General features: G+C 40.1%; 1 protein-coding gene across 1 annotated transcript; it reads right to left on the bottom strand.

Annotated features, from left to right (window-relative positions):
• Positions 1-1809: 1809 nt before the first annotated feature.
• Positions 1810-24107, bottom strand: ssh1b (slingshot protein phosphatase 1b). Its single transcript, XM_042509289.1, has 15 exons — positions 23753-24107; positions 20699-20736; positions 15905-16005; positions 14179-14243; positions 13379-13500; positions 13224-13292; positions 12005-12070; positions 9369-9563; positions 8972-9065; positions 8406-8534; positions 8042-8088; positions 7656-7802; positions 6860-7060; positions 5382-6024; positions 1810-4291 (listed from the first exon to the last, which is right to left on the bottom strand). The coding sequence occupies exons 1-15, from the start codon at positions 23831-23833 to the stop codon at positions 3683-3685; spliced, it is 2607 nt and encodes an 868-aa protein (XP_042365223.1). The 5' UTR covers positions 23834-24107; the 3' UTR covers positions 1810-3682.
• Positions 24108-24284: the final 177 nt, after the last annotated feature.

Here is a 24284-nt window from a genome sequence, read left to right as displayed (position 1 = left end):
GCACAATTTGAACAAAACATGCCTAAAACTTTCCGAACATGTACAAAATGAATTAAATAAATGAGGAGGAAAAGACTGGAAAGAGTTAAAAAACTTGTGAACGCTGGGCTTTGTAGTTTCTTTATAGGTTACTTGTTTTGTATTGAAAGAAATCTAGTATGATAAATTAAGAATGTAAATTCTCATTTTCACACTGTAAATAAAAATATTTCAATTGGTAACTTTAAAGTCAGAATTACTATAATACTATAATAATAACTAGATCAAATAAATTATACTCACAAGGATCTACACTGCAAGCAATAAGTGGAACCACTACTATTTCTGCTTTAGTTTTCTCAAATTAATCCGATAAAGAAAACGCTACAGAAAGTGTCTGCACTGTGTGAATGGATACTAGAGTTGTGCTCCAGTTCTAAATTTACTCGAGTAATGTGCCTTTTTAATCTCTGTGGTTTTAGTTAAAGGAAGTTTACTTGTGATCAAAAATTAACTGGATGAGCCATATTTACCACAGAAGCCTCTTCGATAAGTGACTACCCAGATGCAGATTGAGTTATAGGCTTGGGCTGCATCTGTTTTTCCATTTATCATACTTTGGTGATTTTTACTGGCATAGATGGTATGTGACTGTATTTGCGTTAACAAAAAAAAACATACAAAAACAGCTACTGGTAATAGAGGTCATTGTAGCATGTATGTTATTGTCTAGCCTACGATGCTGTGTTTCAATATGCAATTAGCCTACTTAGACAAGGCTTGCTAGGTTTACCTATGGCCGATAAAATACATAGGAAATAAGCACCCTTCTAGCTGGAGGATCCGGTGACACTTGTGGCTACAGCGGATACGACACATCAGTCAGCTGAATAGAGATGATAGAATAAAATCACGTGGCTAACGAACTGCTTTTGTGGTTGGAAGAAGTAATCTCAAGATAAAGTTATATGTGGAAAATACTCCAAAACAAAGGCAGAGACATTTTTCGCCTTTTCTACTCGTGTAACGTTATTCCCACCACTTGCAGTCGCCATCTCTCTAAGCTTAGCCACCTGTTACACAAGAGACTGACCTCTGGTGGCGGCAGCTGTGCACTACAATACAGCATCTCCGTATCGGTTTAATACAGAGAGGAGCGTCTGTATTTTTAACAGTATTAAAAATCATACCTTCGGGATTTCTGAATGCCCACGTATACTGTTATACCATGATAATACCCAAGCCTATTGGGTCAGAAATTAAGAGAAGAATTTAAATCAACAAAGTGATTAACTGGACCTGGCAACATGATATGGCTTTGATTACATTAGGAAGTGAACGGCTCTAGAGTGGAAAATAAAATTGCATTTGAGCTTTTGACTGTTTCCTGACATCTGACTGGATGAATGCAGAATCTTCAAACAACTTAAACAATTTCTTCAGTCTTTGTTTTCACTTTCAGGCGTAAAATAAGGGGTTAGGGTCCATTCAACTAATTTATCATCCATCAGATGAATGATTTTTGTCACTTAACCCTTTTTGTGCTGCATTTCAAATTGGTTTGATTTCTTTTGAAAACATGAGAAAGAGAAAATCTACCTCCCCTCATTTTATTTTTCGTATATCTTGTAATGTACAATTATTCTTTTTTTTGCTAAATTTTGAGTCATTTCTTCTTAAGTTACACATTGCCTTTTTCCCATATTTGTGAAAGAAATCAAGCCACTGGCTCAGGTTTCAAAGGGTTAAACTATGACAAATCTGAACGCCAAAAGTTTTCCTTTTTGTATTTTAAAAACTTAAATATGTCTTCCAAGCATGTTGATGATATGTTTTTTTTTTAATACTGCAAAGTCATGCATGGGGCTAAAGTGAGAGCTTTAAGCACATGATTACAGTAACATTAATGGAGGAGGTCTGGGTTTAACCAGTCACTGAGCAGAGACAAAAAAAAGAGTCTTTGACCAAAACAGTTCGAGATGCTTGTGGTCCGAGGTACGACGCTTTACAAAGAGGCATAAAAAGGCTCACATCCTTTCTTAAAAACGATTATGCTTCCATGAAATGCCCTTTTGTAATGCAAAAGCAGCTGCAGCAAGGAAAACATAAGTTAGGGTTAGAGAGGATTCAGCTATCAGCGGTAACATGAGGAGATGCAATAAAAATGGCTCAACTGCAAACATTCATTGAGCTCCTTCATGAATACTGTTGATTGAAAAACATACAGTTCACTGACATGTTACTTCAGGTCTTTTCATCAACATCAAAGTGCTAGCTATAGCTTTCTTAGGAGTTAAAAAGGAACAACCAGATCTTACAAACCACCGCTGTCTCCTGTCTTGGGAATATGCCAAACCTGTCTGTTGAGGGTAAAACGGCAGCATAACGCTCATCTCCACTGGGCTGTGGGGAAGTGTGATGATCCTGTAATGGGATGTTTCCACCAACAGGTCGTTTCTGTTCGTTCAATGCGCATTTTTTGAGTTTCCATTGTGAAAAGTTGTGGATGGTATGTTTAGTACCTTTGGAACCGTCCCCACTTTTGGTCGCCCCTCTGCTTGGGGTACCTACACACAGATCTGGTGCTAAAAGGTGAAGCTCTGCAGTCAATTCACTGGTTGGTAGAGAATCAACACCCATGCTCAGAGCTGCGGCTTGTTTTACCTGCTGTTCATACTGTGATAAGCTTTACATACATTAGTAAACTCTAACTATAAAAGGATGTTTTGCAGCCTCTAGCAGCAGCAGGAGACTGAGAAAAAATGATTTCATTCACTGAGCCGACTGCCGTCAACTTTTAGGGTGGAACCTTTACTTGTAATGTCACTCAGTGCATGAGTTGACGACTTGAATCCATCAGCACACCTTAAATGTGACCCCGGATTTAGTGGTTTTATAGTTTTTTTATTGTCTCTCTTGGATGACATATATTTTTAGTAATAAGTGGCTCTTCAAGCGTTTAAAAAATGTATATTAACTGGGACTGGATTGTGTGAACTGCATATATTCTAATCCTCACTGGGACAAAAAAGGCGTGGAGTGACGTCAATGCTCAAATCTGCTATTCTCAAATATCCCATTAAGAAAGACCTCACTCCAGCCTGCAGCCTCGTTCTGTGAACGCTAAACGGGGTGCAGACTTCACTCTGTATCACGAGTGCTGCTGGACGGAGCAGTGAGTGACAACAACCCCGCCTACATGTACGAGTACTCTGCAGTGGAAACGCTTCACAGATCCAGGGTCTAGGTACCTCCTCTTAGGTGTTACTTTTGGTTCCAAAGGTACTTACCGAAAGCTTTAGATGGAAACTCAGCAGAAGTGGTGAGGGGCTGGCAGGCTCAGAAGAGACCATATGGGCCTCAACCAGAACTGAGGGACAAGTGGAAAGGACAAGGGAAAGTCTTCAGTCCTTAACTGGCCAGAAGCGTTCAAGCCTTTAGCGTATGTTTAAAACAACCTCATCTGGATCTTAATGCCAGCAGACAATGACAGGACACTCTCTGAAAATACAGAGAGGGCTGTTGCAGCTTGTGACAGTGCAGCTATGAGGCCAGGACATAACAGTACAGGTCAAAGCAGAGCTTCATGTCTGGTGCGACACCACAGCGGCAGTCCTCTAAAGACTCACAGCCATTATAGTGTACCTGCTGGAGGCAGTGGTGAGCCTCCTCCTCCATCTCATCCATGTCCGGACCACTGTTGTTAAGGCAGGGGCCCCACTGGGAGCTGGCCCTCCATGGCCAAGCTTGGCAGCTTCTCCAGCTGCTCTGCCCTCTGTCGCATCAGCTCCAGGCCAAACTCTAAACCCAGTCCCGGCATTTGGAGCTGGGCCAGAGCCTGCTGCTGGAGCTCCACTGCATCACCAGGCTGTAACTCTAAACCTTCAGCTGGAGTCGCAGTAATGGCCCCTGCACCCTCCTTTGATATCTCTTCTCCCAAGCTGTCCCCCTGTGGTTCATCCATGTCCTCTGTCTCCTCACAGCTCATGGGTGAGACCAGTTTCAGGCGGCTGGTTAGTGGGACACCAGGGGAGCAGGTGGCACAGCGGTACAGATGACTACAGGGCTGGACCGAGTTAGGAGGGACAACTGCAGGGGCCTGCAGAGACTGCAGAATTGAGGAGGAGGCAAAATTGGTCCCGGGTGGATCTATGCATATGGTGGGGACAGTGCAGTGGCGGGAGGGGTTAAGGCGGTGAGAACGGCCTCCTGCTGGACGGTCACAGCGCCGTCCCTGTGGTAGACGCAGGCAGTCTTTACAGGACTGATAGGAGGGCTTCACTTTTAAAGGGTTTCCTGTGCTAGCACTGTCCTAAATGGAGCAACATACAAACAGTATATGGTCAGTCAGCTGCAGAATAATTAAAAACGTTCATAAAATTACACATGCATTTAAAACGAAACCAGCTTTTAAAAAAAAGGACTTTACCACAGTTAACCCTTTGAAATCTGAGCAAATTTTGATGATTAATTTATAAAACATGGAAAGCAGACAATCAGCAACTTAACAAAAAATTCTACAAAAATTGGCAAGAAATAAGTAAACAGTAACGAGAAAAACAAGAAAGAAAAATAATATTACAAAGAAAATTAAAAGAACAAAAATAGGTCATGACCTAGGAACAAATATGTGCTTATTATAAGTTAGTTATTATAATAAGTAGTTTTTTCTGTAGCCTAGTTTGAAAAATATTGGTATAACAATTATATTTTTTTTCTTAATATTTACCTACTTATTTAATAATTTTCTAATGATTTTTGTTATCTCCCTCTTTTTTTGTGCTGACTGTCAGTTCACCTTTTACTAATTTTTTTGCTGTTTGCAGACAGTTTCATGCCAAGTTGCTGATTGCCTTTTTCTGTATGTTATTGAAAGAAATCTGAAAGAAATCAAACCAATTTGTTTATGTTTCAAAGGTCCAGTCCTAAATGGAGCAAAATACAAACAGTACATGGTCAGTGCCTGTGGGATGCAGAATATTCAAAGCGTTAATAAAACTGCACATGCTTCTGACATGAAATAAGCTTTAAAAAACTTAATTTTACCACAGTTAAACCTGAACAAATTGGCTTGATTTCTTTCACGAAACCGGAAAGAAGGCAATGAGCAACTTAACAAGAAATGACCCCAAAATTAGCAAAAAAATTACAAGATTTTATTTTTTTATTTATTCAAAAAATCAGGTCACCTTTTACTAAATTTTTGCAATTTGTGAGACATTTCATGCCAACTTGCTGATTGCCTTTTTTCCCCATGGTTTTGAAAGAATTTGATCAATCAATTTGATCATGTTTTGAAAGTGTTAATGCTTGTGAAAGGTGTCTGAACAGAGCAAGAAAACTGATTAAAAGTTTTTTTAAAAGTTGATTAAAAGGTTAAAAGTTATTTTTTCTTAACTCACGTCAAAGGCTGCAGGGCAGCTGCGCTTGGCGGCGAGGCGGTTGCTGTTGTTTGTGTTCAGGTTGGCTAGGCCTAACCGGCTTTCCTCCGTCCTCTCGTCCTCGTCCCCTGCCCTCTTCCCATCTGAATTCCCAGGTGTTTGAGCCAAGGCCGCCATCTCAGCTTCCTCTTTCTTGGCCTCCTCCTCATCCTCTTCCTCCAAAGTACTGATCTCCAGCCTCAGTCTCATGTCCTCCAGCGGGTCGAGGCGCCCACACGTCTGAGCTGCCGTGCCCTCTCCTGGCAGGGCTAAATGTGCCATGGGGAACCCCTCGTCCTCCAACAGAGCATCCCTCTCCACGTCTTCAATCTCGATGAAAACTCTTTCCATACCGAGCAGAGGGGGTCCCCGCACTGGGGTGGAGGGCTCACTGTCCAGCGCAGAGTCTGACAAACGTCTGAAGTAATAATTATAGTTGAGAGAGTCAAGAGGCTCCATCTCCAGACCCATACCCCTGCAGGGAGAGGCTCCGCAGCCTCCCCAGGCTTCTTCCCCTCTGAGCACTGGCGTCTCCCCCCCACCAGTACAGTGGCCGGAGGCCTGCAAATCATCTGATCCCTCCTCATCTGTTCCAGGCCTCCACAGCTTATTGTGGCGCTGTTTACTGTGAAGGCAAAGCATACTTTTCCTTACATGTGAAGCAAATAACAGACACACTGAAAGTTTCATCAAGCATCACTTCTGTTTTAAAGCCATCAGCGTGTGTAACGGCCATCAGCTTTAAAGGTTCAATGTAGAAAGGGAATATAATGTAAAAAGTATATTTTCTGTAGTGTATAATAGGGGTCGACCTGGTCGATTTTTTGGGCAGATATTAGGCATTTTGCATTTTGTATCGGCATTTCATTTAAATGCTTCCAACAAAATTAATTAATTAAAAATGGAAAAGAAAGTGTCAGCATGGGAGGAGCTTTTACTTTGTAAAACCTCAGGGAGCTATTTTTATTTATTCATTTTCAATTTAAATTTTTTTACTTGACTTCATTAAAAAAAAAAAAAGTTGCTGGGAACTTGCTGTACATGTTGTTAAAAGTTTCAGTTTCACATGAATGAATTACATTTTTAAGATGAATTAATTAAATGCCTTTTAGACTTTCTAAGGATTCGTGGGAGCCCTGTGTATAACTGACACCATATTTGTGTAACAGAGGAGCAGACGTTAATGCTCACGTCAGCTTTGGCTGAAGCAGTTTGTCAAAGCGAGTAACTTCCACACTTCGGTCCAGACTGAGCCAGGTAGAGAAACAGAGTGTTGAGCTCATGTGATCAGGATGGTCGCATCAAGCTGACTACATCTTACACGCTGCTCCTTTAAAAGCAGCTTTGTGAAATTCAGTATAAGCCCCCGAGATGAAACCTCATGGCTGCACCACAGTAAAAAAAAGAAGCAAAAAAGATGAGGAAAGTGCTAACCTTAGTAAAACTGTAGACCTGCTTACCTTGCGTCCAGGATTCCCTCGTACTCTGCCAGCTGTCTCATGAAACCAGCGTTTGGCTGAGCTATACTCCGTTTCTGCTTGACAAAGTTGTATGCTTTCTCCAGGGACCAGCCGTACTCTTTCATTGCATAGGCAATAACTGTAGAGGCAGACCGGCTTACCCCCATCTTACAGTGCACCAGGCACTTGGAATTGTTCTTCCTGTTGGACGGAAAATAAATAATTGACATCCCATTATATGTCTCAAGCGTGTGACAGTTAGGACAGTGTAGTAATTAAAACATGTTATGAAATGTGTTTGTTTTTGGATTGGTGATTTTCAGGATTCTGCGGTGATTACTTCATGTCCATTTTTATTTTTACAAACATCCCTTTTTTTTCCCCTCAGGTTAACATGCTTAGACAGTTGCATAGCAACCAGACTTACGGCCATTTCAGTTGTCTCTCTCTCTCTGTTACTCACAGCTGTGTCATACATTCGAGAAAAATGTGTCGTCCTGTGTGATCGCAGCTCCAGTACGCAGGGAGAATACATGATGTGAGTCAGTCGGACTAGGATGACTTAAAAATGATGACTAAAGACCACATCTATTCATACCAAAGTGCTGTGGGGACGAAGTTCTGACTGTTGTTTCTTGGATAAGAGTCATGTATGATCTGTACAATGTCTCTCTTAAATCATCCATCCTACAGCAGCCTTTCCTTTGTTTGTTTGTTTGTTTTGCATTTCATGTGAAGCTTCTTTGAGTACCTAGAAGGCGCTATATTAGTCCTAAATATTATTGTTTTTTCTTACTTGGCTTTGACAATAAAGTTGTAGGTGTCGTTCCAGTGGGCCAGCAGGTCGGTGGCATCCTCATCGTACACGCGGACGTTGTGGTAAGAGAACATCCCCGGGAAGAAGTTGTCAATCTCTCTGGTAACATTCAGGATGTAACCCACTCTGAAAACATGTTTTTAGTTTTAACTGTTAATCAACACCTGAAATTAATGAGACTAAACAGCTACCAACACTGCTTCACTGACTAAATGATAACTGAAAAATCATACATGTGCCTTATGGATAAAAACAGGTTTCAGGCAAAAATATACATTCATCACTTCTAATAAATCCTGTATAAGAATAACAGATTTCAGATTAAAGCACGACAGTATGATATGTTAGAGTTAAACTCAGCTCACCCGCAGTCACGCAGCTCTTCCAGGTTGGAGGCGTTCCACTCAGAGCCCTACAGAGGCCGAAAGACAGAAACCTATTCAGTATAACAGCAAAAATGATCAGTGATTTAAAAGGTAAAGAAAAGTTTGGACAGCCCTGGCATGGCAGGTAAAAAACCCTACTCCACTCCGCCTACATGATGTGTTGCACCTGTGCCTCATGTGCTTTGGCCATAACTGATATTTCCTGCATAGTAAACATTTAACTATATGTTACTTAGGTAAGTGTAAACAGTCTAAAGGCATTAGCTTGGAAAAAAAGGTATGAAAAATAATGTTCAAACAGCTAAAGATACTACAAAATAAAAAAGTAAAACAACATTCTCACCAAGTACACGTGGTCAAAGATCAGCGTCGCCTTGTCCATCTGACCCAGGATCAGAAGCATCTCGTTGTCGATAAACTCTTTGTACTCTTTGAGGTTGCAGCTCATGTGCTGCTCCAGCTCGTTACGGATCTGAGGACGAGGATCGAACACGAAACACTTAACTTTCTTAAACCGACAGTGATGCACAGAGAAGCACTGAAACACACTGGATCTTTATTGCAGAACAAAGATCTACTCTCAGGATCTACTTACAAAAAAACTGTCACTGTGTAATTCTTTTTATTTATTTATTTTTATTTATTTCCTTTTTTATTTATTTTGTTTTTTAATTTATATATTTTGAACAGTAAATTAAATAGTGATATGCTGTCATGAAAAACATGTCTGTGTGGGGAAAAAGGCTACCAAGCAAAATGGGTTTGCAGGTTTCTTAGTGTACAGTTACTGACGGTTACATTAATAAAACAGGAAAATTACAAGCATCTTTTTTCAAACCTTTAAGTACAGAATTCTAGAAAGATCAGGGCAAATCACACACATTGCTAAAGTTAGGATTTCGCTCATACCTCCTTCGAGGTGATGTTCTCCAGGTCTTGAAACGTCATGATGCTGCGCAGCTTCGCTTTAATGAGACACTCTGTTCTCTCTCGCTCGGTCGGCCTGCACATAATGAGTCAACACATCAGTGCTGCTGTCTGAATGGAAATTAGCATAACAGTGTAACATGCTTCCACAGCTGAAGACAAAGGGACAACAGCTGCTGTCCAAAGGATTGAAATCTATTCCATGACCAAAGACGTGCACACAAAAGGCACGTTAGGAATCAGCGGCGGCTGATCTGTTTGGACACGTGAGACAAATACTGTTTGGAATCTTCTTCCAGCTAAATTACATCAGATTGTGAATTCAGTTTTGTCATAACCAAAACTGCTACGTTGCACAAAGCAGGCCGTGGGGCCTCACCTGTCGACGAACATGGTGGGCGAGTCAGGCCGGGTGGACTCCAGGTCGGTCATAGCGTTCCACTCATTGATGCAGCTTTGCTCTGAGGTGATGCAGCTCTCATAGAAGGCCATCCACGTGAGAGCGATGCCCCCTTGGAAGTAGTTGAAGCGGCGTGACACCTCGCATGCCTTGTGGAGGACCTGCAGGGCAGACCTGCAGAGACGCAGAGCCAAGACTTTCCAACAAAATCAGGGCAAAGAGAGAGAGGCCCTGGCAGAGCTGTTTATTGGTCATTTTGATAAGTGACCAGCAGGTGGCATGTGGATAAAGACTGTCAGAAGTCTCTCAGCAAACAGTAGTAAAGAGCGGCCCCGAAGTGTCATCACAGTGACGACTATCATTTAAAATTATTATCAAATGTTCTATTCTTGTATGTTTATTTTTGATTTTTTAATAACAGAAATAAATGTTAATACGTTAGATGTGTGAGGTTAAACGCAGAGGTAGGGTTTTATGCAGGACTATGGTTATTAAAGTGAGTAAAGTTAATCTACATTTTTGCCAACTGGTAAATGCAAGTATGAGGAGGATTAAAAGAGATTAAAGATTTTATGGACTTCGAAGATTCATTTTGACAAAAATAAATTCAAAGATGGATAAATAAAATTCGATAATATGTTTGTGGCAATTAAGACCTCACAAATTCACAATGTAAGACTATTTAATGACTTTTAAGGCTTAACATTTACAAAATTGAATTTAAAGACTTTTTAAGGTTGTCTTGTCTAACACATTTATGTTTTTTTGTGTTGTTTTCATTTCCATGATGTCCGAAATTTCAGCAACAAAGAAGTCATGTTAATGTCTAAAGCCCTGTTTCCACAAGACTCGTAATTTGTAACAATTGTGGAGTTCATCCATTCAATCCTGTGTAAATCTGACATTTCTGTAACTCGTCAAGTAAAAATGTCACTAAAAGTTACCTACTGTATCTAACTAAACACAGAGGCTGCATGATAATGTTTTTCCCGCACAAATCAGCTCCTTAATGATATGGCGTTGTGTATACAGGGCTCCAACAAATTTCAACCAATTCATTTTCAAAATGTCCCACAGCTTTCCATAATATTTTTCCCTATTTCCATAACTGTATTTAAGTAGTTTAAAATGGAAAGGCTTATGTAACAATACAGTCATATAAGTTCCTGTAGATGTCAAAGCAATTTGACGACTGTTTTAAGTTTGTACACAATCATTTCTTGTTGTATAAACACTTGTTTCCCACTCAAGTTCAGTAAGCTCTCCATCAGTATTAAATGTCACCAGCATCATTTAGCTATTTACCAAACTAACAGTGAATATTTAATTCCTCATGTGCCTCAAATCTTAGTGTGAAAGTTTTGTTTAACCTTCTACACAAAAGCTTCTCTGTTTCTTGCTTATCAGCAAGTTTCTTTTCCCCAAAAGGGGCAACATGATGGTAAACAAAACCTGACGTGAAAATGTAGCTATACAATGTCGACAGCTACAGAAAATACATTTACAGTTGTTACCTTATGTGGAAGGTTATCAGTGGAAGATAACTGTAACAAATTCATTACACACAACAAAATTCCATGACTTTCCAAAACCTTCAATGATTTCTAACCCATTAAAACCTGGATGACATTGATATTCTTGTGCTGCGTTCAGATGCCTTTCGAAAGCCTTTTAACCTTGAAATGTGAGTAAATTGGTTTGACTTCTTTCACAAATGTGGGAAAAAAAGGCAGCTAGCAAGTTTGCATGAAACATCCTGCAAATTGCAAAAAAATGATAAACGATGACCTGAAAGATTAGCTGCAAAAATCATTAGAAAATTATTAAATAACTATGAAAAAAACCAGAATACAATTATTATCATAATATATTTAAACTAAGGTTACACATAAAAAATAATTATGTAAATATAATATTTTTTTTTATTTTAGCACTTTTTTTCCAAGGTCATTTTCATTTTTTGTTCCTTTAAGTTCTTTTTTCTACTTGAATAATTTGAGCACTTATTATATATGTTTATATATTTTCAAATTATGTCACAGAATTATTAGAATTTTAAAGCACATTTTTAAGGTAATTTCCTTTTTTGCGTTGCTTTTTCTTTCCTTTTCTGTGCTCACTTCAGTTATCTTTCTTGCTCTTTTTCTTTACGAATATCTTGCTAACTTTTTTGGTCATTTCTTCTAATAAGTTGACCATTGCCTTCTTTGCATTTTTAAAAGAAATAAAGCCATTTTTCTCAGGTTTCAAAAGGTTAACAATTCCACAACTTTTCCAAAACTTTAAATTATTTCTAGTATTTCCATGACTTTTTCAGGTCTGTGAAATTACTAACTTTTCCAGGTTTTACATGACCGTAGGAACCCTGTTATATGATTTGACTGGAGTGGCAAACAATTGGTGGCCTTTTGTGCAGATGTTCATGAAGACGGTTTACACCGGGCCGAGAGCACAAAGGTGGACAACGTCTAAAAAGTTATTTATGACCTTTTCGTGGCGCTGCTACTTGATCCATAATTGAGCTAACTAGGTTAATCTCACACGTTCACCACTCTGTGCCGTCACACACAACACACACAACAGTAATCCCAGCAAAACACGAAGGCTTCACTCACCACATGGCCTGCACCGATACAGGCTTGAAGACATGTGACCGTCCTGCCGTGTTCACGCTGAAGCCTCTGGTGAGGAAGAGAGGGAGAAGGAGGTTTAGTTTGGGTGGAGACGAGGGATGTAAACACAGACTGGACACGGCTCGTTCATGGGGACTATTCGGGACAAAAACCAGTGGAACATTCCTCCAGCACACAGAGACAATGTTAACAGGTCAGCAAGAACTGTTCCCACAGAGAGAAAAATGCATGTAATACACTCCTCTGCCACCAGCAGGCAACAAAACCCAAAAGGCAGACAGCACCGCAAACACGCAGCAGGAGGCTGCAGAAAGGTGCATTTGAAACTCCTGCTTCACTTTTACAGGTGTGCACTTTCAAGGAGAACATTTTCAGTTTCATCAGCCACATGATTTAAGTGATACCTGTTTTGGGGAAAGACGAACTGCACACAGCAGTTCGCCTACTTTAACACTTCTGGCGCTTCAGGTTATCTGTTTTAATCACGGTGCTGTAAAACAGTGTTTTTATTATTGCACTCTTTCTGTGGGTCGCTGACGTTGCTGCTTATCCTCCCACAGGTTTGATTGTGTTTATTATTTTATTTGTTTTTATTCATTAATTTGCTTGTTTTAATTGTGCTGCTGTACTTTTTTCATTTTGTTACGGTTTGGATTTAACTTATTTTATGTATTTTTCAAAAGAGCAATCCTTTTTTCAATTCAAAGGTCCTCTTGCAGCTCCCAAGCACATGAATCCAGGTCTGACGCGCACAAGTGCCATCCAATGATTTCAATTTCAAAGATTTATTTCCATTGTTTTTAAAATAAAACAACCTCAGCGGAGTGGAGCATGGCAGATTGTTGACAATATAATCAACATTAGGTACTTCATGATAAATCAAAATCAACGTTTCGCAGCAGTCAACACTGTGCGGCTGCATACGTTGTCTCGTATAGAGCGGGTGCTGCAGCCACCCTCTACTGAGCCGGGCGGGGCAAGAATCAACTCGCTGGGCTTATATCACTCCAGCATCCAATATGCAATAATAATTAATCAAATAATCATTGATATTTCAATTACCAAATATGTAGCTCCTGCATTTGTTTTTATCCGTGTAATGTATTTGGAGTGTTTCTTTTGTCTGTGCGTGGAGCTCACTGAAACAAATTCTAATCGATTACGTCGACATGACAATAAAGTATTGAATCTTGAAACTTACCCATCTCCGTCTAAATGTATGTTGGTATCACTCCACAGTGGCAGCACCATCCCAATAGAGCAGTTTTTACTGTAGATCGCAAAGATTTACATTTTAACAGATCTAATAATGACATTTAATGGCACTAAATCTGAGGCTGCAGAGACATTAATTACCTGTCCTTGTCAGTGAAGTCCATTCCCAAGACGATATTTTCCTCTGTGTCTTGATGGCCGTTGGTGTAGATGACGACCATGTAGCGCACCCGGTCTGACCAGCCGCTCTCCAGCCGTACAGCCTGAGGAACAAAAGGATAGCTATGTGCGGTATTTACTCGTGTTTCATGCAATTATAGTGCAAAAACATGTGAGTGCATGATAACCGGAAATGGACACCTTTCTCAAATGGTGTTTCTTTTTTTTTATTAATATTTTTTTTTAGTCTAATGCAGTCTGTGGAACATGTGAATGATTAGAAAAGTGTATTATTACTAGATATTTGAGAATTTGTCTACTAATTTTATTAAAATCTTTGGGATTTTTTGTCTTTTTTTAGTTTAATTTTTTTTGATGGTTCAATTTTGGTTCACTTTTTTTTTTTTGGACAATATGTGGTTTCTTCGATTTTTATCTGCTTCTATTCAATAAAGTTGATTAAAGGAAACAACTAGAGCACTGATGTCATTTTTGACAATAATGTTTATGGTTTTGATAACCATATTTGGGAGATTATTGCATTTTTTAGATCACAATAGATAAATATATATATAGAAATAGATATAAATAAATATAGTTAGACAGAATATTGGCCTATATATTAATATCAGATTTACGTCAGCCCACAGCATGCAGTATCGATCGGGCTCTACAAACAACTTCAACTATACAGCACCTTCACAAACAACACATACCATCAAAATACTTTTTAAACAAAACATAAAAGTGATGAAGCCGTTATATGTATTTAATACACTGACCAGCTTAATGCGATCTTCAGACCGGAGGATCTTAAACATGACCTGCAGGTGTTGAGGTAAATCACCTGAAAGGAAAAAAAACGCTGTCAGACCTCACAGGAAACTGCATGAACATCCTGTATTCCAGTATTACTTCAAATATGACAATATTCTGAATTTGATGTGGGTCATGTAAGCAGCTTTGGATTATTCTTTGCAGTCAGAATATGCGTCTCATTTGGATTTTTTACTGTTTGTGACACGCAGCGTCTTGCCGTTCACAGTCAGCTCTGTTTGGAGTCATGAACACAAACCAGTTCTGTGACAGTTTGTCAAACTGGGTGGACACATGCCCCAAAGTAAAGCCCACATGTCAGGGACAGAAAAACACACCTGCTGTAAAACGTGAAAGACTGACAGATTTTTGGATATGCACAAATAGCGCAGCGCTAACCTTTTTAAGAAAGTGGTTGAAGGGAATGAAAGAGAGAGGCTGTTTGTATGGCTGAACAAATCCTCCATCTGTGGGAAACTTTGATACTTTTAAATATTTTGACGACATTTTGGAGTGTGTTAAACAGAGCATGCATTTTTGGGGAGTTTTTCCTTAGGCGATGTGAGGGTCTGAGGGCAGAGGGATGTCGTATGCTATGAAGCCCTGCGTTTTGTGATAATGGGCTTTATAAATAAAAACTGACTTGACTAGTGGAATATTCATTTTCTGCTTGGAATGAGTATTATTTTCTTTTTTTGAATAAGGACAAAGGACGAAATATTCTGTGCATGTAAACATAGTCACGGAGACACATACTGTAGCTCATTATATCTTATTTCTGACATGTTCGTAGACCTACTGAAGTCATCGTCCCAGTCTGGATGTCTAAACCTGATCTGGCTAACAAACATCATAACAGAGGAAACTGTTTTCTGCAACAACAGTACAGAAAACTGCCTTCAAAAATCTGAAAAATGTTTCCAAGTTCAGAAAATGCAGAGAAAACAATACACACTTTAATCGTCAACAGGCTTCACTGCAGAAACACTTTCTGGAATTTTAACAAAAAAAAAATTAAAGGTCAGCTACAAACTGGTCATTCAGCTTCTTGTATCGTACATTTATTGTTGTTTTCCACTCATGTGGGAGGAAAAATGCTTGTGCATTTCTCTCAATGAAGACCAGTCTAAACCCTGCGACCTGTGGTGTGCTCACCGGAGTCACACGCCGACAGACTTCAACTTGTCCCGCATTCGTCCTCAAATGACTTCAGGTTAAACGAGGACGTGAGATTAGAAACTCGCAAACAGTGAGCATCTATTAAAGAACCTCGCTGATGGATATTAAAGCACTTAGAGAAGGGTTCTATTTTTAGATGGCGCATGATTATGCCACACTTTAACGTCACTTTGATGTGCAGACAAACAGCGGCAGCAGCATGGTTGTGTAATAAATAATGTCAAGTAGTATTCAGAAAGTTAAAGAACGGATACTGTCTGTATGCCTTTGAAACAGCTTGAAGCAAACTGCTTGAGACTTGATCTCGTTTCCACTGATTTGTGAGTGTCCTCTGCAGGTCACTTCAGGTCAGAACCAGCCAGGTACCAGTTCAGAATAAACACAGACAAACCCACGGAGAGAAAAGCCACATCAGCAAATACAGTTTTCCTTTTGTCTGGAGCTCGTTTGTGCAAAAAAAAAAAAAAAAAAAACAAGAAACAAAGCTTCCTCTGTGCATGTTTTTGTTCATACCTGCATGCTTGTGGTGAGTCGGGGTCTTTGGTCCCTGCGCGGTGCCGCCCTGCTGGAGGAAGAGGGCGGCTCCTTTGACCATGAAGAAGCTCTCACTGAGGCTGCAAAAAGACGTGGAAAATACATTCAGGGCAGATGAAATCTTAACCACCGCCGTCAAAGAGCTCTTTTAAGTACGTTGTTCTCTACATCTGCACTCCACAGTTTCACACTAGGTTGATAATGTTTTAGATTTGACGAGAATGTAAAACACACATGACAGGCTGATCACGACACCCTTAATCTCCTCTTCGTCGTCTCATCAAGCCCTTAGTTTAGTCCTCGGCAACTTCAAGCCATTAAGTTTTTTATTATTTATTCTCACATTTGACAATATTTCTAACACAATAACCTCTAATCACAACCAGATCCTTAATGAATTATCCCCAACTCATCTGAATCAGCTCTTTCTTTCCTATTCCTGTACAAACAAAAGAAAAAGTACCATTAAAATGTTAACCACTAACCATTAAAATCTGGCTGGATGACTTTCTTAGTATTTAACCCCTTGAAACTGGAACAATTTCTTTAAAAAAAACCCTTAAAACTGCATGAGTGCAGTGCAGAGCACTGGCGTTTAGCTGGCCTTTGGGATACACATGGCTTACAAATAACAGAGAAGCTCGGATAACAACCCACACTGACGCTCGGGACGACATTACTCATCTATATCGAACACCGCAAACAGTTGTTTACTGCTATATTAATGCTCTGACTGTCGTAATGAATGTTTGGAAACCTGCCAGTTATTTTCTTCATCTGAATCATCATTTAGTCTTTATATTGCCAAAACCTGCTGAAAAATGCCCGTAATAATTTCCCAGAGTCTAAAGTGACATCTTCAAATCAGTCCCCAAATCAAAAGATATTTAATTCATTATCACACAAAACAAAGAGAAACAAATCCTCAAAACAAAGAAGCAAAAACCAATGAATGTGAATGAAATGAATGTTTGGCATAGACTTGAATAATAAATCAATCATTAAAAATGAGCAGATTTATTTTAATTTGATCTGCAACAAAATCATGGTGAACCCGACTCTAAATCTCCCACCGTGGGGTGTTGAAGAATTGTGATGAGCAAAGTGGAGACAGGGACATGAAATGTCTTCAGCCAGGACACTGTACGTACAGTGAGCAGCCAGGTGGAGGCTGCATACTTATTAAGTCCTCACTGGTTCAGCGAGCAGGACAGAGGGCTCATCAGCGGCTGAAAGTCAGCAGAGTCCTGATGCAGTGACTTTTACTGCCCTGTGTTTTTATAGCATGATTAACGGACTCCACTCCAGCGGGTTCGCTGACCTACAATGAATCAAGCGTTACACCACGACTATCCATACGTGCTCGGGCCTTTAAACTTCCTCTCCTGTCCGACCGGCGTTGGATGCACCAACTTCTGGGTCATGACTTTGTTATGAGGGCTGCAGTGAAGCAGCAGGAGAGCTTTAGCGTCGTTTCTCACACAGAACAGAGTGCAGCTTTGTTTAACCGCAGTCTCATTCCTCCGCTCGACCAACACACACAAAGCCTGGCATGACTGCGTGGGACCATCACGAGGCCTTTTGTTTAAGCTCCCCTGCGACGTGGCATCACTGTGTCTTTTCAAATATATGTAGAAGCACATGATTTGGAGATGACAGGGAATGAATCACAAGGTGTGATGTGATTTAATGACACTGAAGGCTCAGTGCGTAGGATTTAGTGGGTGTCTTGGCAGAAACTGGGTGTAACATAATAAGTGTGTTTTCTTTAGTGTATAATCACCTGAAAATAAGTATGGCTGTGCTTTATCACCTTAGAATTGGCTGTTTATGTCTACATTAGGAGCAGGTCTGCGTCCACAGAGATTAGCTTGTTGTGCCACAAAGTTTCTACAGCAGCCCAGAATGGACAAACTAAACACTGGATCGGGTCATTTATGTTTTTGTGTCAGTAAACAGCCGCACGGCGACAAGAAGTTGTGGAAAAACACTGTTTTTTAATGAGAAACTGATTTATTCAGCGTTTTACAGGTTTAAATCAGTTTGAAATTGTTTTGGAGGGAAAGAAACCTCGATGGATTAATCAGCTCCTGAATGTCTAGATCTTAAGTTATAAGTCTCCGTCATGCCCAACTGCATTAGAGAAACACTGATTTGTATCATGAGACAGCTTTATTCAGTGTTTTTACTAGTTTTAATCGCCTGCTCTGCTTGTTTCGCAGAGGAAGAGACCTCTGCAGATAATTTGGCTCCCGGTAAAAAAAAAACTCCTGAACAGTGAAAACTGAAGGAGTTTTAACCCGGGAGAGGTTTGCAATCCTGATGCCACTAAAGTATTTAAAAAGAAAGAAGCAAAACAAAGAAAAATAAAGAAATCATAACTCCTGAAGCACTGACAGCAAGATTCAAGCTGCTAAATGAAATAGGGACTTTTATTGTGATTTTAAAATTAGATTTTTTTTAATATTAAATTCTACATTTTATACTCCTCAGGGCACTTTGATAAATGTTTCTCAGTTTTTAAGATTTTAGGATTTTACTTGAAGTTTTAACTGCACTGCTCACTTAATTAATGAAGTAAATGAATTACTTATTGGATAACCCAGCGTTTTATTATTTATAATGTTATCATTTAATGATCACCTGAGTGCTTCATTTTGTTCCTTTCATGTATTACATGGAATAAAGAAATCCTTGACATCAACTTTGACCGGCAACTCTTAAAAATCCCACATAGCCACTCAGGGTTGAGTTAGTGGATTAAGCGTCTACTGTCAAATCTACAGTCAGCTTTGTGCTGGTGTCACTTACATGCGACAGATCTCCCTCCGAGTCAGAGCAGCTTTCTCCACAAAGTGAGGCAACACGGTGAGCATGGCTTTATGTGACGGTTTCACGACCAGATGCATCCTGCTAGCGGTTAGAAGACTATTTGTCTCCTCGGGAAAAAAAAAGTCCCCAATTTAGTTTCCTCTTATTAACATCCTCCCATCCATCTTCTACACCTGCGTCTTCCTGTCCACGATCAGGACACTGACTGCAGCCTCTCCAAACGGTTTAACTTCTCTTGTCTTGGTCTGACAAGTCCTTCCTCTTTCCTTCCTCACCTTTCTCAATCCTGTGTGTCCTCATCTGCGCTGTCCTGTCCCCTCGGTCTCGGCTCACTATCTCCTCTCCGCAGCACGTGCTCCGGCAATCAGCTCTCCCTACGCAACCCTCTGCCACAATACCATCATTCATGCGAGTGCGGGGAGGCGGTGGAAATGTAACTTGGCGTCAATCTCAAGTCTGACATGCAGAATCCTAAATGAAGACTCTAAACGCTGATGAATTACTTAGTCACAGAAACATGTTACTCATGTAGACACTTCAGAAAAAGACATGACATGACTGTTTTCAACTGTGAATGCCCCCCCGCCCACACACACACACACACACAGTGAGCACAAAGACAGAGTCTGTGCCAAAGCTTTGCTGACACAAATCCTGACTTTTGTGACGTTGGGTTGATCAAAGAAAAGCTTTGTTACCAAGCAGGAACAACAGTTTATGTACTCTCTGTTATGTAACTGAGCAGAACAAACATTTAAAAAACCTGTCACGTTAAATCAGCTGTACTTCCATCAGGTTTTTCGGCTTAACAACAGCAAGAAACTGCCTAACTTTTGAGTCCTCAGGACTGAAGACAAGACAAGCAGCTCATCACCTGCTGTAGTAGATTTTAATAATCAAGGACAGTAAAGGGACAAACTGACTTGCATGCACATTATAGTCCTTCTTACACTACATGTCACATTCACCCATTCACACACCGAGGCCGAGGCCGCCATACAAGGTGGCACCTGCTACTCAGTTAACCCCTTGAAAGCTAAGCAAGTTGGTTGGATTTTTTTCAAAAACATTGGGAGAAGGCAACAATATAAAAAGACATGGTCCAAAAGTTTGCAAAAAAAAAGTAAAAAAGTCTGAAGAAGAACATGACCTGAAAATAAAAATAATAAAATAAAAAAGTGAAAGAAAATACAAAAATAAGAAAAAAAATCCTAAAATGTTCTGGAAAAAGTATATAATTTGTGTATTTATTATAATTATTCTGTAACATCATTTTAAATATAAAATAATTATAAATAGAAATATAGTTTTCTGGATGTTTTCCCTGTTTTTTTGGATAATTTTCAAATAATCCTTCCCTCTTTTAACTATTTTTAGGTAATTTTCTTGTCACCTTTTACTATTTTTTTTGCAGTTTTTGAGACATTTCTTGCTATGTTGGTAATTTCCTTCTTTTTTTTTTTAGCGTGTTTCTAATAGAAACTAAATCAATTTGCTTAGGTTTCAAACAGTCAAAAGCTTGTGAAAGCAATCTAAACACAGCACAAAAAAGGTTTCAAAGGGTTAACTGTGCTGAGTATTTTGGGGTTCAGTATCTTGCCCAAGGACACTTTGACATGCTGACTGGAGGAGCATTGCATCTTCCGAATAGTGAACTACATGGCCGTCAGCTTGTGGTGCTCAAGTGCTCTAACTGGAGTATGAAGATACGATAATTCTTCTAGATAAGGCAGAGCCAGACCATTTAATATCTTAAAAAACAGCGAAAACGCACACGAAGCGAGTGGAGGGAGATGTGACCAGGGTCAGAAGACCACCAAAACAAGACAAAAATTAAATTCCACAAAGTACAAATACAATAAGTTTGCATTTCTTTGCAAATTAGTTTGAAAGCTCTGGAAGAACTTCAAATACACGACTTTTTAAACAGAGAGATCTTACCTCTGATTATTTTTCCGCTCATCATCACTTCCAAAATCCTGAAAGACAAAAACAAGACAGAGAATATAAGAGACCGCAACAGTATGACGTCGTGCGACGGCAGTGTCAAATGAATGTCGGGGAAAATCTGAGGAGAGGATTTTTTAATTTTCCTCCTGTTCTGAATTGTTCTTGTTGAGATTGGATTAGTAAACAGAGAGGACGGCACTGTGCACACGCGTTTGGGATCTGGAGGCCGTCACTCATTGTGATACATGATACAAAGACTTGTTTGCAGTGAGAAACAGATTACACTTACAGGGTTCAAAACTTTTCCTTCACTTTCAGTGACCCATAATAAATACATTTTCTTCCTGCCCTACTTATATTATTCAAACACCTCAGATTCAAACTCTATCCAAACAGAATTTAAGAGACCGAACGTTGGGAGAAAATGAAGAAACGTATGTGAGAGTAAACAAAACGTATCAACACATATTTATGTGTATTTCTGTGTCTTTGGGTTATTTATTGCATTATTTTAGGGTCCATTTTGCGTCTGTTGGGGCTGTTTGCAGTTGTTTTAAATCTCTGTGGGGTCATGGTGCATTTATTTGTGGTCGTTTTGTGTCTCTTTGGGGTAGTTTTACATTTTTTCTTTGGTCATTTTGCATTTTTGTGGTAATTTTGCATCTCTTTGAGGGCATTTTACACCTCTTTGTAGTCATTTTGCATCCCTCAGTGGCTGTTTTGTGTTTCTTTGGGATTGTTTTGCATTTCTTTTTGGTCATTTTGCATCTTTTTGGTCATTTTGCATCTCTTTTGGGTTGTTTGCATCTGTTTAGAGTTATCCTCAGACAATAAAAATTTCATTATGCACAACAAAATTGCATGACTTTTCAAAAAACTTTCCATTACTTTCCACGATTTTTCCAAGGCCTGGAAAATGTGATCGTAAAATTCCATGACTTTTTTAGGTATTCCTTGACAGTGGGAACCCTGCATTTAGGAGGGGACTGGACTTTGACACATTTTTGTTTAGTCAAATCTTACAGATGTGAGATGGTACTGCAGCATCAAGAGATGGCGAACACCATAAAATTGGAATAAAGCGTGCCAGCGCCAACTGCTGGTCCTCTCCTGTCAGTGTTGAGATCTCATCTGCTACAGAGCTGACAGCCGATTCATTAGAACACCTTTAAACAGCACACGTTCAGCAAAAACACACCCAAACATCACAGCCATCCACTTTCCCTTCCTGCTGGCCGACTCTTGCAGAAAAGCGAGGCTGTAACGCAGAAAGTGATATTTAAAAACTCAACTTCTCATCAGAGGAGGAATGCTGCTGCTTGTTTTTGTGTCTCAGTTCAGTCAGCTCACTTCAGAGCTTGCAATCCACTTTCCTAAAACCAGAAACTGGAGCACTAACCCTGATGTTATGATTTCAGTGGGACGTCAAATCTGGCATCGCTCTACATTTGACTTTGTTTGCACTAAAGATTTTGTTTTGCAAATGGGGCTTAAAGGAACCGTGTGCAAGATTTAAGGGAATTCAGTGGCATCTAGGGTAAGGGATGCATACTGTAACCAGCTGAAAACTTATAAAATTTAACGTATTTCCTCAAAATGATGTGCAACAGACTTTGGGGTGTGTTTTCTCCTGTTTGGTGGTTGTGTCAGATGTGTACCAATCAGCAGAGATGTTAATATAAACCCAACTCTGGCAGATCTTTACTTATTGCACAGAGTTTTTTTTTGTTTTTACTCACCTGCTTTTGCAATGTAAATATAGCTTCATCCACACCAATAAAGCCCTTTTGCAATAAACTGAATAAATACTGCAGTATTAAACGGCAGTGCGCCTGCGTTTGTTTAAATAAACGTTTTGCTACCTTCTGTCTGGGCTGAACGCAGCTCTTAATTTTCATTGATGTAATTCGGTCTTAAACCTGAGAGGCAGTAATGTGCCACAGTAATGTTTGTCCACAGGCTTATTTATTTTAATTTAATGGCACTTCAAATTTGTTGGCACTTTATACTTGCTTTTGGAGGAATAATTTCTTTAATAAATAATTATGGAAACTTTATTTTTTAAATTTTTCTGGTGTCACTGTTATATTGTGATTGGTGGGCCCATTTATCTTTTACAGTAAACTATATACAGGAACATAAGATACTACAATGTTCGTAATAGCGGTTGACAGATGATCCACCTGTCTAATTTGTAATCTGTATAAGCGTTTTATTTTAAATAAGGCAGATAAAATTCATGAAAAAGTGTGTGCGTGTTACACAACACCAGGTAAGGCAGATTGCAATGCATGCAAAGAAAGTGTGAGCATGGGAGGAACTTTTACTTAGTAACACCTCAGAGAGTAATTGTTATTGGTTTTGATTAAACATTTGCTAAAGGCATTTAAACAAAGTTGTATGTTGTAGTTTGTTACATTACAAATTCTAAATTACAGCAGAAATATTTTCATTTTATTATTAATGCATATCAGTTCCAAATATCGGCTATTGGTCTCATAAAGTACTGATAATCGGTTTCGGCCCTGAAAACCAAAATTGGTCGACCTCTTGTTATTAAAGTAGGTAGTGGAGACAAAAACGGTAAATTAAAGCTATGCCGACGTGTGTGCCTGCAGCAGAGCTCGTACTTTAGGGCCACCCTTGTATAAGACAGTGCCCCACTTGGGCCACCCCAGAAAAAAAGTCTGGACACGCCACTGCAATAACAAGGAGGGAGAACAACCTGAGTGCAGCGCGGCAAATGTTTGTGCAGCAGCAAAATGACCACTTTGTTCTGACAGCTAAACCCAGCAGCCCCCCTCCCCCCTGCGGGATTTTGTTTACAAATCCGGTGCCACAGTAGCCACAAACAACTCTGCGCTGGTAACAATGCAACAATAAATCAAGTTGAAAACACACGCAGTAATGACGGAAGTAAGGTTAACCCTTCCTGCTGGGTAATAACCAGCACACAGTGTGAATTGATAGGCGCTCCTGAAGGCGCATTCTCGGCGTTTCTTCTTACGGCGCACACAAAGACCGAGCCCCGGCTTTTCCACTCACCTCCCCCGCACTGCTGTTGGTCGTGCTGGCCGAGGATGCTGCACTGGGAGTGGGAGAGCGCTGCAGAGTCACCAGGGCCATGGTCGGTGGGCTGCAGCCGTGGAGGGCAGCTGAGGAGGAAAGGAGAAGGGAGGGGAGGAGGATGTGGGAAGATGCGCCGCTGAGATTGTCTCTGTCACCGGGGAGAAAATGCCTAGTCAGACTCTCATCCAGCAGCACCTGACTCCAGAGCCCCGGCGCTGCTCCCGGTCGGTCCTGCTCCGTGCGTCCTCTGCGGGGACCGGGGTCCTCATGAGCGGGAAGTCATGACAGATTTCTTCCGTTTGTAGCGAGCCAGCAGAAGAAGACCCCGCGATTTCATTACTGCTGCGCAGACAGACAAACAAAACACGGTGCAGGTTGCAAGCGGGGCAGAAATGACATGCAGCTTCGCCGGATGCCTGTGATTGGCTGGCCTAGTTCGCGTGTGCGCTGTCATTGGGCCAATGTTGTCAAGGTGACTGGCCAGACTAGGAACTCCCAAATACAAATG

This window comes from Plectropomus leopardus, chromosome 20 (genome assembly GCF_008729295.1).
Source record: "Plectropomus leopardus isolate mb chromosome 20, YSFRI_Pleo_2.0, whole genome shotgun sequence".
In the NCBI taxonomy this organism is placed as follows: domain Eukaryota; kingdom Metazoa; phylum Chordata; class Actinopteri; order Perciformes; family Serranidae; genus Plectropomus; species Plectropomus leopardus.
This window is presented reverse-complemented; position numbering and strand designations above follow the sequence as displayed.

Coding starts and splice junctions, on each gene's coding strand:
- ssh1b (XM_042509289.1), bottom strand. CDS start 23,833: ATGGCCCTGGTGACTCTGCAGCGCTCTCCCACTCCCAGTGCAGCATCC. Junction 14,244..15,904: donor GACTCACCACAAGCATGCAG/GTATGAACAAAA, acceptor TTTTCCTTTCAG/GTGATTTACCTCAACACCTG. Junction 8,089..8,405: donor TCTTTGACCACGTGTACTTG/GTGAGAATGTTG, acceptor CGGCCTCTGTAG/GGCTCTGAGTGGAACGCCTC.